General features: G+C 36.0%; 1 protein-coding gene across 1 annotated transcript in view; it reads left to right on the forward strand.

The window, feature by feature from the left end:
- The window catches only part of PRDM6 (PR/SET domain 6), a 155,404-nt gene that overhangs the window by 121,135 nt on the left and 17,132 nt on the right, over positions 1 to 17,137 (forward strand). Inside the window, exon 5 of the mRNA XM_044657589.1 lies at positions 11,550 to 11,892. Coding sequence (XP_044513524.1) covers positions 11,550 to 11,892 — 343 coding nt within the window. The remainder of the gene's footprint in view (positions 1 to 11,549; positions 11,893 to 17,137) is intronic.

Genomic DNA, 17,137 nt, shown 5'->3' on the forward strand with positions numbered 1-17,137 from the left:
AGTATATGATTAATAATAGTAATAATATAATAATAATAATAGTAACAACAACAAATAGCTAGCATTTATATAGTTCTTACCACTCCTGGGCTAAGGACGGTCCCTAGCCCGGATGAAAAAGGAGGAGGGTTGGGCGTGGGGCTAGCAACCCCACCCTGTAAAAACTACATCTGCTAAAGAAACTGCAACCTAAAGTAGGGGCAGCTGAAATTTCCTATCTTTCTTTGATATCTGACTTTTATTGGAGAAATTCACAACAAAATTCTCCCACCCCGTTCAGTATTTCTCTTCTAATTTTATTACATTTTAATTTTATACTTAGATGAAAACTTTTTGAATTTTAAATAATTTAAATTATCTATTTTATCTTCTGTGAAGTGTTTAGTTAAGAATTCTCCCTTTATCCATAGTTGTGGACTATTATCTCCTATCCTTTTCTGGGTTAATAATAAACATACATATACATAAATACATACACATATACATACATGTAACCTTTTATATTTAGGTCATATTTCCACTTGGGGTTTATTGTGATGTGTTTTGTAGTACCTATATTCTTCATGAGAACAATATTGACTCTAAGATGGAAGCTAAATAAATAAATAAAGTAAGCCAAGCGCCCCAAACTGCTAAAGGACTACTTAATTTATTGCTATGGGAATTTGTTAACTTGTACTTTGTAAGAAGTGAAGCAACTCCTAAAAATGCTTAATTTTAAAAATTAATTCAATTTTAAAATTTAATGCTTAATTTCTCAATAGTTTAAAAAGAGAAAAAACTAGCCAGATAAGAGGAAAACAACTAGATCAGTAAGAGAAGAAAGATGTTGAAATAAAAAGAATTTGGACAGAGAGTTTCACTTATTCAGTAATTTGTGTGGAGCTGATCCAGTGAAAGCAATGGCAACCTAAACAAGGCATCTCTGAAAGTGTAGTGACAAAATAAAACCCAACAAAGGAAGGAAAACTGTACCCCCAAATCCATTTCACTGACTTTTTACCCACCAACTTGACTGAGACGTGGGTGAATTGACTGTTTTGATGTAACCAGGGGAAAAAAGAGAAGAAATAAAGGAATCAATTTATTCTGTTTCCAAATAAGGCATTTCAAAGCCTCGGTCATTTTCTTTCTCTTCTCTCCCTCTGTTTTTCCACAAAAAAAAGCACTACGTTAGAAAATATTTGTGAGCCTTCTTTTGTATCTTATCTTTATTTCATTAGTCAAAAATAACAATATTAATTTTCCCTTTACATTTTTTCTCTTTCTACAAAAAAAGTCAATCTTTTGGAAAGTTAGTGTATTGTTCCTCTTTCCTTAGCTTGCTCTTTTTTGTTCAGTTATTTCAGTTATATCATGACCCCCTTTGGGCTTTTCTTTCTATATCTATGGTTACTCTGCCCAGAACTGCTCTGTGGATGATCCCATACTAATGGAACCTAGACTATGCATATAGGAGCTCCATGTTAAAATGCCCCATTTGCTCAATAATATCTGTGTTTCTGTTAGACCTTCAATGTAACCTAAATTCAATGTTATAGCATTGAATTTAGGAGTATTTAAATTACCAATAAGACCAATTATGTGGTCCACAACTTGGACTCTGAGGATGTAGCTAAAGCAAGACTGTAGCATATGAATGAATGCATCGGGGGTAGAGGTTTGAAAGCAACAAAACCAAGAGCTTAACTTTATTTCCAAAGTACATTTAGAGTGGTTTTTATGTTAGGCTGAGCAATGAATGATATGGATCTGATTAATATTACAATAAAGAACTGGAAACTTCAAGGTTGTTTCTTGGTGAGGATAATAGTATTTAGTTGGGTCCATGAAGTTTAACAGCACACTTACAAATATGGATCTATTTCATGATGATAATACTACTATGAAAAGAAATACTATAGCATATATAAAACAATTGGTTTAGTAACCAAAACCTGCTGTTCTTGTGTGCAGGTACCAGTTACCACTCTCACCAGCCTGGGGTCATGCAGCTGAAAAGTAGAAGTGGGGTCAGGAAGTATCTAGATTTGGTTCCATTCCCCTATCCAAAAATATATTGCTTGGCAGCAACTGGAATATGCTTTTCAGTCTTTGGCTTATGCTATAATCAGATTCATATGAGGCATTTTTCAGGCTGATATTTGGAGTTAAGACTCCACTGTATCAGTGTGCTATGTAATTTAGCACCTGAAATACTGAAAGGAAAATCCATAAAGCAGTGAGATATTGGGGATTGTGCAACCCCCAAAAAAAGTATGTTCATTTCCAAATCTCTAATGGTTGAGGGAAGTTTTAAAGGAATTAAGTCATTGATTATAATATTCAACAATCATAATCCTTTTTCCCAGTGGGTATTACAGGCACTTGATTTCAGTTCCTGCTCTAAACATTGAAACATCCTTTAAAAATACAGCAAAAGGGCAGACCCTGTATACTATAAGTGTTATGTCTGACCAACCATGAAACAAACAGAAAGTTTTATCAGATGGGCACAGAGAACATGGTCTGTATAATTCTCTGGGAGGCCCAAGCATATTCTGTAATGGGCATAGTAAGTCTATGATAAGAAAACACTCCATGTGAACAGAAGGACACGTTTTTGGAAGGGCACAGTTTAATACACTGAAAAATCATGTAGTAAATGTCATAGCTCAGTCTGGAAAATGTTAATTTTCCTCACCTGGGATAACATGTAAAGATTTTACTCAATTGAGTGAAGAGGGCTTAGAATTCCTGTAATGCTTTGTTTGTTCCTGTCTGGAGAACTTACCACATTTTATATACTTTGATTTCTTTATATACACACATTTATGTGTTTGTCATCTTTTTATCTCCCTTAATAGACTATAACTCATCTTGGTATCTACATACATACATACACAAAACACTTCAATACAATTCCATGCACATAGTAGATGTTCCAAGTAAGGGTTAGATCCTTTCAGAATAAGGTCCCTAATTTGATTTCTTTTATATTCTCCCACAGAGCCTCATTAGAGTATGCCCACAGCAGGCATTTCATAAATGCTTATTGAATGAATATTGAGAATTTCTACTACAGTCATCACAAAGAATTAAAAGTGTTTGGTTAAATTATGTCTTGTTAATGAAATGTCAGAAAAAAATGTGATTTTACTTAGTGACTATATATATATTAAGCACTTTCCATTAAAAACACAAAGCCAGAGACAACCAAAAACATGTCATTTTCTTCCCATGGGACCTTTAAACCTTCCCTAATCTTTTAAACTCACATTTCACATTTTGGACATATAGAATGGCTTTGCACCACCATAATGGCATGCCTTCCTCAATAGCAGTGAGGCCATCAGTCACACACACTGTATGCTGTGACTGAATGGGAAGCCAGCATTTCATACAGACATTTTGCTTCTGGAAACAATTTTTGTGTGTTTGTCTGTTTTATATAAATAATAGCTCTAAATGGAGCATATAGATCTCCAAAGAGTGTGCCACTTTCTGTCAACTGTAGACCTTTCAAACGAAGCAATCAGAATACACATGAGAACAGATTGTATCTGCAAGCAGGAACGAACTCTCCCAAAACTTCCAGTAGGGGACTAGTTCCTGCAGAGTGTAAAGACCAGTGTGTACTCATATTCATTTCAGAGAAAAAGAAAAAAAAACACCTGGGAATAAATGTTAAACAAGTATTCCTGCTGCTTTTGCTGTCCTATGGCATTAAGCTGACATAGCATAATGTGAAACTTCAGGGTGACCTTGCTGTTACACTGGGGCAAATCCTAGTTCCATCAAATTTTTTGAGAGAGTTTTTTCAAAAGAATAGAATGTAAAAGAAATCTCTCCACATAATGATTCCATTCAGTAGCAAGAAACCAAGTAGAGGGGATTAGGATGTTCCTAAAGCTCATAGTATTTGTACCTCTCTCAAGCATTTGTCATATTCTCCACTCTGCATTATGTCTATCTCTGTATAGATTTGCTTTATCTTTCCTTGTCCTACTTAGTGGTAAAAAGGACAATGTTTTGTTCATTTTTGTATCCTCCTAGCCTCTAGCACACTGTACATTTAGCACTCAATAAATGCTTTTGATTTGAATTAAAATCTACGTCCATTACTTTCTATGAGTACAAAACATAAATACATTTGTGACAGTGGGGCAGCTTGGGTGGGAACTTGATGGGTATCCTAGACGACAATGGAGGTTCTGTTTTAGCATTAGCAACATATACTAACTAGTGTTCTTTGCAAGCCTGTCAAAAAGCAGGCTGCCACATAATTAACTAGCAAGAGAGAGAAATAGTTTTTCCACCAGGTGGCACTATGCTCAAATCACCAGTTAAATCGTTTCTTACAGTGTATCTAGTGTAAAGACTTGAAAGCATCCCCATGAACAGAGTGGGCTCAGCCTACATGCTTCTTCTACTACCCTGAGCTCATGTGGCTCCTCATGGTGCGGCAAGCACTGGCCCAAGATTTAAAAGCAATATAAAGGTAGACACATTAAAAACTATTCCCAAAATTTAAAATTACAATAGAGCCCTCATCCTTACTGTAATAGAGAGCCCCAACTCAGTCAACCAAATTAATTCAGATGATTCGTCAACTAATGTTTCTGTGGCTACATGACTTACTAAATCATAGCAAAGTAAAATTGCAAAGAAATGGCAAAATGTAGAGGATTTCACAGTTTTCTACCTAAACCTCCTACTAACATATGATATAATCAGAAACCTTTATAGGGTCAGATTGGTGGACCCTGTCTGGCTCCATCTGTACAATTTTCTGAGCATGATTTGAAAGGAGGGTAGAGCATGATCGAACCCCTTAAAACTCTCCTTATAATTCTCATTATTATCACAAGTATTATTGCTACAGGAAACTACATGTAACATTGCTCTGTCTCCTCCACCCTGTTGTATCTGCAGGCATTGATTACTGATTGATTTAAGGTTGTGATTTTTCTCTGTCATTGACACAAGCCCTTACCAATTCTGTTCTCCCATTTTAAGGGCTCAGTGGCTAGTACTCCAGGTCCATTTAACTATTTAACATCAGATTGGCTGTTACAAAAGGATATTTACTTCAAAGATATAGCAAAACAGGGAGCATAATTCCCCTTTATGCTGCCTAAGTCTCTGGGGAAAGTGAAGGATCACCACTTGTCTTAGATCCAATATAGCATTGGTCCCCCCAAATCAAGTTCAAATTATTACCAGCTTCTGTTGGGCTGGAGGCTCAAAGGTCATTACAAATGTTCAATCTGTGCTCCTTGTGCCCTCAGTGCTGGATTGATTGAATGTAATGCCTGGCCTGTATTCTTGGACTCATGAACTTTTGAATTCCAGGGGCTTACACTCCCCATGGACCAGGTTGGAGATTATTCACTGAATCTAGGATAGAAATAATGAACAAAATGCCAGAGACCCAGGTCTGTTTCTCTGGAACTATATGGTCTTGGGGAGTTGAGAGGAGAAGGGATCCCTAAGGCATCCCCTTTCTTACTTCATGTTCTCACAAAAGTCCTCAGCAGGTCATGAATCAAGACCTTTTATAGATGGCAAACATTTTGGCTATGAAAAAGGCTTTGAAAAAGGTTCTCCCAAATTACATAGGAGACCAGTATAGAATTTCCTTGAAAGCTTCCCAAAGCAACTCATAGTGGATGATGCCATCTTAGTAAATTGATGGTATCTGTACATATACCAGAAAAATCTCCTCACATATTTATATACTTCAAAAAATTAGAGGTATATTCCATAGAGAGAGGCAGCATGATATAATTAATAGAGTTCTTAATTCTGACACTTACCATATGATCATGGGCGAGTCACTTAGATTCCCATTTTTTTGTTGTTATGTCATTTCATTCTTGTGTGACTCTTCATGACCCCATTTGTGGTTTTCTTGGCAAAAATACTAGAGTGATTTGCCATTTCCTTCTCTAGTTCATTTTACAGATAAGGAAACTGAGGCAATTAGGGTTCAATGACTTGCCCAGTATCGGAGATCAAATTTGAATTCATGACTTCCTGACTCCCAGCCCTGCATCTATCCATTATCCACCTAGCTGCCTAACTTCCTATAACACTCAGGCAATTTTCTAATATGCTAAGTTACAAGACAAAATATTCATTTGTATTGTTGAAGAATTTCCACACTAAGAATTCCCTATACTAATCAAATTATAAGCCCAGACCACCCCTACCCCCACCCCCGATCCCTGTAAACCATTCCATATATACATAGTTTCACTTAGTAACACATATTGGATATCCATTTATCTAAACTTTTAGGAGGTCTTTTAGTCTCATTCCATTATTCTATAATACTGTGATTCTTGAATCCGTTTATATTTTGAGACTGTACATAAATCTTGGAATGAACTGGAAAGTTATACTTCCTTTTTATTAATCATATGTTTTAATATTTCACCATTTCCTTAAAGGATGCCCCCTAGTTGTAGAGTTCATGGAGTTTAATAATCTCTCAGCTCCTGTATTTTCAGAAGAGTCCTAATCTTTTTAATATATCATCAAACACTAAAGATCTTGTTGGTCACTTTAATTGTCCTTCTTTGAATTGTGGAGAAGAAATGTGGAAAGTGTAATGTGAAAGAGAGCTGGCCTTGAAATTGTGGGTTCATATTCAGTCTCAACAATATATAGGCTGTATGAATATGGACAAATTGCTTAAGTTTTCTGTATTCTATTATCCCTAAAACTATATTTAATAGAAGGTGATGGCCATTTTTTGATAGAGAAAGTTTGCTCATCTAGAGGCAGCTTGCCCAGTTCTTGCCCAATGGCAGTTTAGGAATACAGTGGTGTTGGACACAAGAAGACTTGAATTGATTCCTGACTGAGATGCCTTTGTCAGCTTCCGTTTCCTCTTCTATAAAATGGAAAGCAGTAACAGCACCTACCTACAAGGTTGCTGTGAAGATCTAAATGAGATAACATACCTAAAGTGCACTGCAAACTTTAAGTGCTGTATAAATGCTATCTTCCTCTTCTTCCCTTTCCTCCTCATGGTCACTAAATCATAGGTCTAGTTTCATCCTCACTCTGATCCAGCCTCAGCAGTGTTATAACTTTCTTGAGATGGGCTAGGATAATATTTTCTGTTTTGTTTTGAATACCTTTCCTGTTAATGTAATACTAGGGGCATTTGTAGACCTTTTTGGACTGAGGCAATTATGTAGACTGATGTATAGGGATATTTTACAAATTGGGGTTGAGGTTGTTTCTAAACTGTCCTCTATACTTTTAAGATTCCATGGGACACATCACAATGTAGTATAATCTTTTTACTGCTTGTGTGTGTGTGTGTGTTAAAGGAATGAATTCCTGAAAACAGCTCCTTTTAAAAAATGTCTCCAAATTATGCTTTCATCTTCACCTCATTATTGCGTGTAATCGAGGATCTCTCCTAAAAGGGTACAATGAAAAAGTTGTTTCCCATAGGCAGAAATTTCCTTACATTTGTTTTAAGATAATTGAGATAAGAGACAATGTAAAAGAAATGAGAGGAATTTTAGGACAACTTTTCCATCCCCTATCCTACTAACCTAACACAAGGACATATAGTTTCTTCAGCAATACAAAGTAATTAGTAAGTCCTTGGGAATTTGTTGAGGCATATTCAGGGTTGCACAGCTATTTAAGCACATGTTGGCTCAAAGCCCTACATTTTATCAAATGTATCATATACTGCCTCTACAACTACACTAATATTGATTTTATTTTGATTATTATTACACTTGACCCCTTTTAAACATGGATTGAAAGTTTTAAACCAATATGTTTCAAATTTATCTAATTATACATATATCTTCACATATATATATATATATATATATGTGAATACGTCAAATATTGGCAAACCTTAACAAGGTTTTTCAAAGTGGTTGTAGTTGATGTCTTTGTTTTTCCATCTGTAGAAGTGGTCATCCCTTGATTCTTTGCTCTCAGTCTAAAAATGACACAATGTCTCAGTCATGATAATGACTCCTTTTTCCTCGGTAGGTTGTGTGGGGTTAAAACTCAATATGAGCTTTTGTTTTTAGGTATATAAGTAGATGACTTTCTACTGGTTCTCCTTGTCCAACTTTGTGATCAAAAATCTCTTTTTTTTCTATAGATGGTGAATTCCTTCCCAAGGGAAGTATATAGGCTAAGTAAAAGTGTCTGATAAACATAATCTCATCAAGAAATGTCATGGAGAAAATAGGAGGAGGGTCAACCTTTTTGCTTTATCAAATTATTAGGGGTCCAAAACACTGTTTTTTCATGCCAACACTTCATCTTAATTTTACAGATGTGGAAATTCGACTTTTGGATATTTTCACTATCATATCAACAGTTTATGAAAGGATTGGGAACAGAACTCAGTCTTTGCATTTTTACTTGAATCTAATTCAGTGAGTTAAAATAGCTTGACTAATAGGAAACATTTTCTTCCTAGTCTGAGCAGTCTCATTATGCTGTAGGGTTTAAAGGTGGAAGCACTTGGTCATTTAATCTCTTCCCATCATTTTAAAGATGAGGAAATAGGGGTAAATTTCAAGGGGTAAATGAGTAGATTGGTTTGAGTGATGAGTTGAGGATGACACTGAGACTGTGGACCTGGGTGACTGGGGAAATAGTAGCAGTATCATCAGAATTAAGGAAATTTTGAAGAAAGAAGGTTTGGGAAGAAAGACAAGGAGTTTGGTTTTTGACATGTTCAACTTGAGAGACAATGTCAAGTTCATGATCAGGAGGTAGTTGGAGATACATGATTGTAGTTCAGAAAAGAGATTAGAGCTACCTAGATCTGGGAATCATCTGCACAGACATGATAAGTGAAACAGGGGAAGATGATGAGATCATCAATGAGATAATATAATGTGGAGGGAAAAAAAAGAGGACATGACGTGCATGAAGAGTCAGAAAAAGAAGGATCAGTCACACAGAAGTAGAACCAGGAAAGAGCAGTGTCACAGAAAATAGAGCATATCCAAAAGGAGAAAGTGACTGACAGTGTCAATTGCTGTAGAGAAATCAAGGAGGAACAATATTGAGGAAAGATCACTAGATTTTACAATTAAGAGATCATTATTAACTTTAGAGAAGGCATGTTTATTGAATGATGAGGTTGGAAGCCAGATTGCAGAAGAATTAAAAGAGAATGGATGGAGAAGTGGAAGTTGTAGATGACTTTCAGAATTTGGCTAGGAAGGAAAGTTAGAAGCTTATAGCTGATCAGATCAAGTGAAGGTGAAGGTTTTTTTTTCGTTTGTTTTGTTTTAAGGATGGGGAAATTATGAACATGTTTATAGGCAGCCAAAAAAGGTGCCAGTAGATAGGAAGAGGCTGAAAATAAGAGAGTGAGGGAGGTTAGCAGGGTCAATTTACTGGGTAATATTTTCTTTTAAAAATAATTTATTGTGCACCTAACATTAAGCAGTAATAAAACCAATTTAATATGGATTTGCAATCAATTACATTAAAAAAACTAATTCCTCCAAACAATATGTTACATATTGGTTTACTAGTGAACATATTTGTGTCTTCTTCCTTCTCTACTTGTTCATTTCTGTATCTGTGTATATGTTTTTCTTTTTATAATAACTTGCATCTTCAGAGTGCTTCAAGGTTTGCAAAGCAGTTTCCTCACAATAAACCTGTGAGATAGGTAGAATAAACATTACTGTCTCCATTTTAAAGCTAGGAAAACAGAGACCCAGTGAAGTTAAGTGATTTATATGTAACTGGTACCTCGAGAAGTCAGAACTTGAATTTGAGTCTCATGACTTCAGCATCAGTACTTTTCAAATTATTCCATGTTGATTTTTTGTAATCATAGTCTATACATGTTTTTCTTTTTATTCTTTTCTTTATTTTCATATTACTTCATATAACTATCTCTAAATTCCTTTATATTCTTTATAGTGATTTTTAGGGACTTCATATTATTCCATTTCATTGACATGATATAGTTTATTTGATCATTTACTAACTATTGGGTAAAGAGGTAGCTTTTATTTCTTTGTAATTACAATTTAATAAAATTAATTCTTTTAAGGGTACATTCATAAGTAAGTCCAAAAGTATGGTTATTTTTGCACCTCTTCCTGTTTACCAAGTAGATTACTATATAAAAAATTCTACCCTCTGACAGTTTCATCAGCTGTATGTCTCTATACTCTATACATACTCTATCTTTTCACAACTTTGCTAGTTTTAAATTTTGTCATTTTTAGTAATCATCCTGGATAGCTTTTCGTAGCTACAAGAAGTATCTCAAAAATCAAGGGGACAGCCCAGTACAATGCCTAAATCACATTTCCTGTAATATTCACCTTTTATTCATAATATATAGTCATTTTATGAGAATTTGTCTTCAAGGTTTCAGATAGTTAGGATATAGCAGTAAGTTAGAAAGTCAAATTGCTCATTTCACGAAAGAAGATTTATACTACTTAGTATCTCCTCTAGTCAGTCTTCTTTTTCCTTCCCTGCATCTTTCCCATCCACCCCACCTCCTCATCTGCCTTTCCTACAGTTCTCTTCTTGTTTCTAATCTTGTTTTCAAGCTTTATCTTTTGCTGGTTTCATTTTCCATCTCTTGAACATTTTATAACTTATCATTCTTTTGTTATCAAGATTAAGTGGAAACTACTTAACAAGTTTTGCCAGTATGAAAGCTGCTTTTCTAAGTGAGTAAAAAAGGTCAAGACTATGAGATTATTTTCCTTCAAGTGGAAGGATTCCTTTGATTTCTTTCACCTCCTTGCCTATTGTCACCACTCTAGTTAAGGCTTCTGTCACTTCATAAATGAATTACGGAAAGTCTCCTTGATTCAAATCTCTTCCCACCTCTAGCCTACACCATCTATACTATTGTCAGACTAATTTTTCTTAGATATTACTTTTACCATGTTACTCCTATGCTCAGAAATCTTCAATGATTCAATTTCCAATGGTATTAAATCTCAGTTTCTCTTCCTATCTTTCAAAGACTTCCATTATCTGGATCCACACCAGCAAGCCAAACTTATTTCCTCTAGTCTCTACTAATCAGACCAAATTCCTCACCGTCCCATATACATGGTCATTCTGGCCTACTCCTTTAGTATTACCTCTTTTACCTGGAAGGTCCTCTTCTCTCCCACATTCTAAATTCAACCATCCCTCAAGGCATGGCTTAAGTTCTCCCCTAGCCATGACTTATTCATTAGGTGATAACTGATGTATCTCTTTTTTACTTGATCATCTGAAATGCCTGTACCACACTTTAAAATTTTAATTATATATAATCTTTTATCTTTCTCTATTTTTCATGTATTTTATTTCTTCAGTTAGACTGTGAAGTTGTTGAGCACAAGGGATCATATCTTATACTTTCTCTGGATCCTTATAGAAATTTATCACAGGGCTGAACTCACAGAGGGTTTTCAAGAAATATTAGCTAATTGAGCTGTTATTTAATGATAATGTTTTTTTCTTGAACTGTGTTACAATTAGTTATCTGTAAAACTGATCTGTTTTCCCCTCTCTTTCTTGCTGCCTTCTGCCAGTGAATGTCCCTTCAACCGTAATGGAAGCCATGTGCAGACAAGATACCCTGCAGTCTTTTAACAAAAGCAGCAAGCTCTCTCCTGCCACTCCACAACGCTCTGTAGTTTTCCCACAGACTCCATGTAGCCGGAATTTCTCTCTCCTGGATAAGGCTGGGCCCATCGAATCAGGATTTAACCAAATCAATGCAAAAAACCAGCGAGTTCTTGCAAGCCCAACTTCAACCAGCCAACTCAACTCTGAGTTTAGTGACTGGCACCTTTGGAAATGTGGACAATGCTTTAAGACATTCACTCAGCGGATCCTTTTACAGATGCATGTATGCACCCAGAACCCTGACAGGTAAACTTTGGGCATGTACTATCATTTGTTAGTGTAAATTTAGTTACATCCACTCCCCTTCCCCAAACCAAATCACCTGTGAACAGAACTTTCACAGCATTTCCACCAGTGAGGTGCCATTAAAGCAGATAACAATGACTATGGCTTGACTTTGTGGTTTATAAAAACAATTTAGAGGGGTGAGTCTACAGATTAGGGGGAAGCAGCTAGGAATTTGGCTTATTTTTCAAACAGGTTCTGTACAACCAGTTGCAAGGAGAAAAAAAAAAGGAAGGAAAATTTATGAATATCATAGATGGAAAAATGAGGTCAAGATAGTTAAAATCTTCTCTGTCTTACAAAGATAATATAACTCTCTGCTGTGCTGCTGTCATAGTCATTTCAGAGTTCACCTATAGTGTGCAATGTGTATGAGCTTAATTAAGTACTGAGAGGTAATGAATTGGAATTTTTTGCTTAGTACTATTTTTCTTCAGAGCATGCAAACCCATAAATCGTGCAAAGCTGTCAAAAGGAAATACCTCTTCTCCCAGTGATGTGGAGGAAAACAGATGCCACTTATTCAATAAACTAATATCCACATAGAAGAAAAATGTTGACTAGATACCTCAGAGTCAAAGTAGGCTTGAAAGTTTGTCAATAAGGAATTTTATGGCCGTGAACTGAGGATGAAATTTAGCTGAACAAGTGAATTAAAATTTCAGGTACTCTGACCAGTGGCACAGTAGATATAATGGAACTATTATTTATGAATCAAAACTGGTTTATTCGACAATCTTGATAGCTGGCATCACAAAAGTAAAAAATCAAATTAATTCAATAGGAAAGGATTTCTGTGTTTTATCTCTGCTTTATTTGTGATGAAGATTTGACTAAAAATACTAAATATCTGGAAAAATCACTGTGGATGTAACCAGGATTCCAAAGTCCTGGTTTCTTTTTTAATTTTGACACAAATTTACCCTCCAAAATGAGGGACAAGGCTTTTAGTTTTCAGCCTAATTTCCTCTTGTTGCTTCTATCAGCCTCAAGGAGATGTACTTCGTAGTCACAGCATGAGGATAAGCTTTCTTCTGAGGGGTGAAATTAGTTGTTCCAACCCTCTGGATTTCTGCACAGTGAGCTTATGAGCTATGGATAGGAAAATGGAATTGACTATTGCTCTACCACTGTATCTCTACTGGTAAACATTGTCTAAACTAACCATTAATTTTAGCACACATATGTTTTCGTTGGTACCATTTTGACAGTCAAATGTTTAGCAGCAAACATTGCTGAAATAAATAAATGTTCCAATCGTTGTGGTCAAAACACATATTTTTTTTTTCCTTTGGGAATGTTAAGATAGAAATGACTTCAAAAACATTTCTCCATCTGTCACTTTTATTAGAGGGAGTACCCCCTGGTGAAAACTTTTCCAAGCCCCTACACACCTTTTTACCAGGTATTTTGGCTGTTGAAATGCTATGAACATCTTGAAGATGTTTTCTTTGAATCCAATAAGGATGTAATAAGAGTTACTATGTAAAAGTTTTTTGTAAAAGCACTTGTGTCTGCTTCCAGTGAAATGACTGCAGGTGTAGCAATAGGTTCCTGGTATTATTTTGTATTAGAGTTTTCCCAGCTGAAAGATATTTTTCAAGCAAGACTCCCATTATGAACTTAATTAAGAGATCAAGTGATTTCATATGGAAAAGGCTGAGTCACTGTAGACACCCATTCCTAACTGCTTAACTAAAAGTAAGGTGAGTCCGGCCTCAGCCACTTCCCAGCTGTGTGACCCTGGGCAAGTCACTTGACCCCCATTGCCCACCCTTACCAATCTTCCACCTATGAGACAATACACCGAAGTACAAGGGTTTAAAAAAAAAAAAGTAAGGTGAGTGAAATGAAATTATAGCCGAAAAAAATCTAGTTTCTGAAACTTAGAATCATTTTAACATGGACCATAACACATTCTATGCTTTCTGTATTATAAAGAGATGAAAAATTGCTATAATAAATCAAAATATATTGAAATAAACTGTTATCAGATGCCAGTTCTAAACTCATTTAGTGAAATCAGATTTGCACTAAGATTCATATTCCTATATATGTACTGTAAAATAATAGCTATATAATTAGCAATGTTTAAAAACTTTTGAAATACTGACCAACTAAAAATGCACACTTTCTTTTTTCCCTTTTTTATAATAATGCTTTATTATTCTTCCCTCCCTACTCCCTTCCACTCCTCCCCTCCTACCTGAGAGGGTAAGCAATATGATATAAATTTTACATGTGCAATCATGTAAAACCAAAATATAATTTTTTCAATTATGAATTTTAAAGAATTAAAGAAGTTAAAAATTATTCTGAGATGGGGCCAATAGATTTCAATGGTGATAAAAGGGGACCAATGAGAGAAAAGATTAAGAAACTTTGATTTTCATAATAGCTTAAAATACTTGATGCCTAAAAAAATAGCCTCTGCTATACAGATATACCACTAATGATGGGAAGACTTCCAAATCAAATTATCAAATCAACTGTAATCAATGGGGGCCAAGTAGAAATTAAGGGTTTAAAAAATAATAATAGCTAAAATTTCGTGTAGTGCTTTGAGGTTTGCAAAGTGCTTTCTATGCATTGTCTTATTTGATGGACATTTACTGTTTTACCAGTGTCTTAGACCATGTTATTTTTCAAACATAGCTGCACCATCTCTATTCTAAGGCATTTCAATTGCTTATTGGCATCTCTGATTAACCTTTTTCTGTTCCAGAATTTTGTTGTTATTATTGTTGTTCTTGTTGATGAGTTGTGTCTGACTATTCATGACCCTGTTTGGGGTTTTCTTGGCAAAAATAATAAGAGTGGTTTGCCATTTCCTTCCTAGTAGGTATCTGAGGCCAGATTTGGAGTCAAGAAGATAAGTTTGACTCCAAGCTTGGCATTCTATGTATTGTGTCATCTAGCTTCCCTAACTCTAAAATCTCAGCTGCCATCAATTCAGATCATTTAGGAGCTATATAAGATCATGGAGTCACAGAAAGTTAATCCAATTCTCTTATTTTGTAGATGAGGAATATGAGCCCCAAAGAGGTAAAATGACTCCTATTGAATTATTGAGGGACAGAGCCAAGACTTGATTTTAGGTCTTCTGACTCCTAAATATTATTTTCCTGTGATTTTTTTACCTGTGATTCTTAAGAAAAACTTTTACTAATTTCTTATGGAGCACATATATGGAGATACCTTGAGGTTAGTCAAAGCTGATGTTCAATTTGTATCCATTGCCTCAAATCTTATTTTCCTAACCCTTTAAAGTAGAGCCTTTTATCTTGTTTATCAATTTAAAAACTTGCAACTGCAGAGCCCATAATGCGAAATACATAAATTTAAAAGCATGCTCTAAGGATGTCAGCTCTCTGAGACTCTAAGACATAACCCCAAAAAGGCTACTTTGTGATCATCCTATCAGAAGTGGGCAAGAAGGGTCATATCTCATTCTCCCTATCACAGCTCATGGTAAAGCTTTAGTACAGCCACACTTCTCTCTGCCTCCTCAACTTCCCTCTCCCCTGCTATGGAAGTTCTTAGCTGTTGGTGTCACGGTGGCTAGAGTGTTGGATCTAGAGTCAGAAAGACCTGAGTTCAAATCCCATCCTCAGACACTACTTGGGTGACCCTGGGCAAGTCACTTAACCTCTATCTGCCTCAGTTTTCTCAGCTATGAAATGGGGATAATAATAATAACACATGAGGATCACATGAGATAATATTTGTTTAAAAGGGCTTAGCACAGTCTTTCACATTGAATAGGCACTTTATAAATGCTTATTCCCTTTCCCTTCCATTATTCTCAACATTCCCTCTCTTTTTACTTCTGAACCAACTGTGGCAACAAAAGCTACCTATTAGGCACCCTTGAAGCAGCCACACTGATTCCATTGAGGAAATTTCTTGGCCCAGCCACCCATGCCCTCTCCCACATCACTTCCTGAGTACAACAGGCCACCTTCAGTTAGCAGGCCCTTTTCCCTGGGCAGTGATAGTGAGTGAGAGCCCTGAGGCAAACCCTCTCTTCATTCTGGCATACATAGACTGGGCAGGGGTGGACAAGTTGAGATCTGAATCACAAATTTCTTATCTTTCCTTCTAGATCTGTCCTTCCAAACTTTTCTAGGGCTGTTGAGAACCCAACTATCCTTCTGGTGGTAAACTCGTCATTTTCAACCCTAACTTTCCCAGAAGCCACCAGCTGGCACAGTGGGCAGAGTGCCAGGCTAGGCCTGGAGTCAGGAAGATTAGAGCTCAAATCCAGCCTTGGAGATTTACTAGCTATGTGACTCTGGGCAAGTCCCCTAACCTTTGTCTGTTTTCCCAACTATAAAATGGGGATATCAATACCCCTACTTTCCAGGGCTGTTGTAAAGATCAAAAGAGATAAAATTGTAAAGTACGATAGTAGGAGCTTAATAACTGCTTATTTCCTTCTTCTTTCCATCCCTAACCTACATACAGTCATGACATGTCTACATCCATGACATCCCCCCCATCTGTTTCCTTCTCTCAACTTACATAGCCCATAATTATGGCCTCTCACCTGAACTATTCCATCAGATTTTTAATAAGAACCCTTGCCTTAAGTTTTATTCAAGATGGTTCCAGGTTCATGTTCATGGTATTTCTTCTTTGAAATGAAGACATTTTACAAAATCCCTTTGTCCTCATTCTAGTCTTCTGTTTTCCTTTTCTTGTTTTCTTTTCAAACAGACAGAGATAGAAGTTGGAATCAAAGTTCTTCCATATTTAATTTAGAGAGTTTTTCTAAACTTTAGCTCTTTCCCATGAATTCATTATCCATCAGAAAGTAACTCAACTCAATTTTGCTTGGACCAAGAGACAGAAATCATTTTCTCTTCTATTTTTCTGCTGCAGAAATCCCCCTAAATCCTATTTGATAACCTCTAGAAAGGAGCAACCAAAAAGCCTTCAATCCCAGTGAATTGTTTTTAACCAGTTGCTCTTTCTCTTTTGTTCCCCCTCCCTTCCAAAACAATACTTATAATAGTATTCTTTTAGATTTAGCATCCTTTCCCCTACCCCAGTACTGCCTGTTGGTTTGTTATATGTGGCAATTCAGTGTGGTATGCAGCCACAAAGGGGGAGATTCTACCAGCACTGTGCTATCTAGTCTTTGTTGCATATCATGTAAATGAGTAAACAAAATATACAGAGAGAAGGAAAAAAATCCCCTAGA

This window comes from Gracilinanus agilis, chromosome 1 (assembly GCF_016433145.1).
Source record: "Gracilinanus agilis isolate LMUSP501 chromosome 1, AgileGrace, whole genome shotgun sequence".
Classification (NCBI taxonomy): domain Eukaryota; kingdom Metazoa; phylum Chordata; class Mammalia; order Didelphimorphia; family Didelphidae; genus Gracilinanus; species Gracilinanus agilis.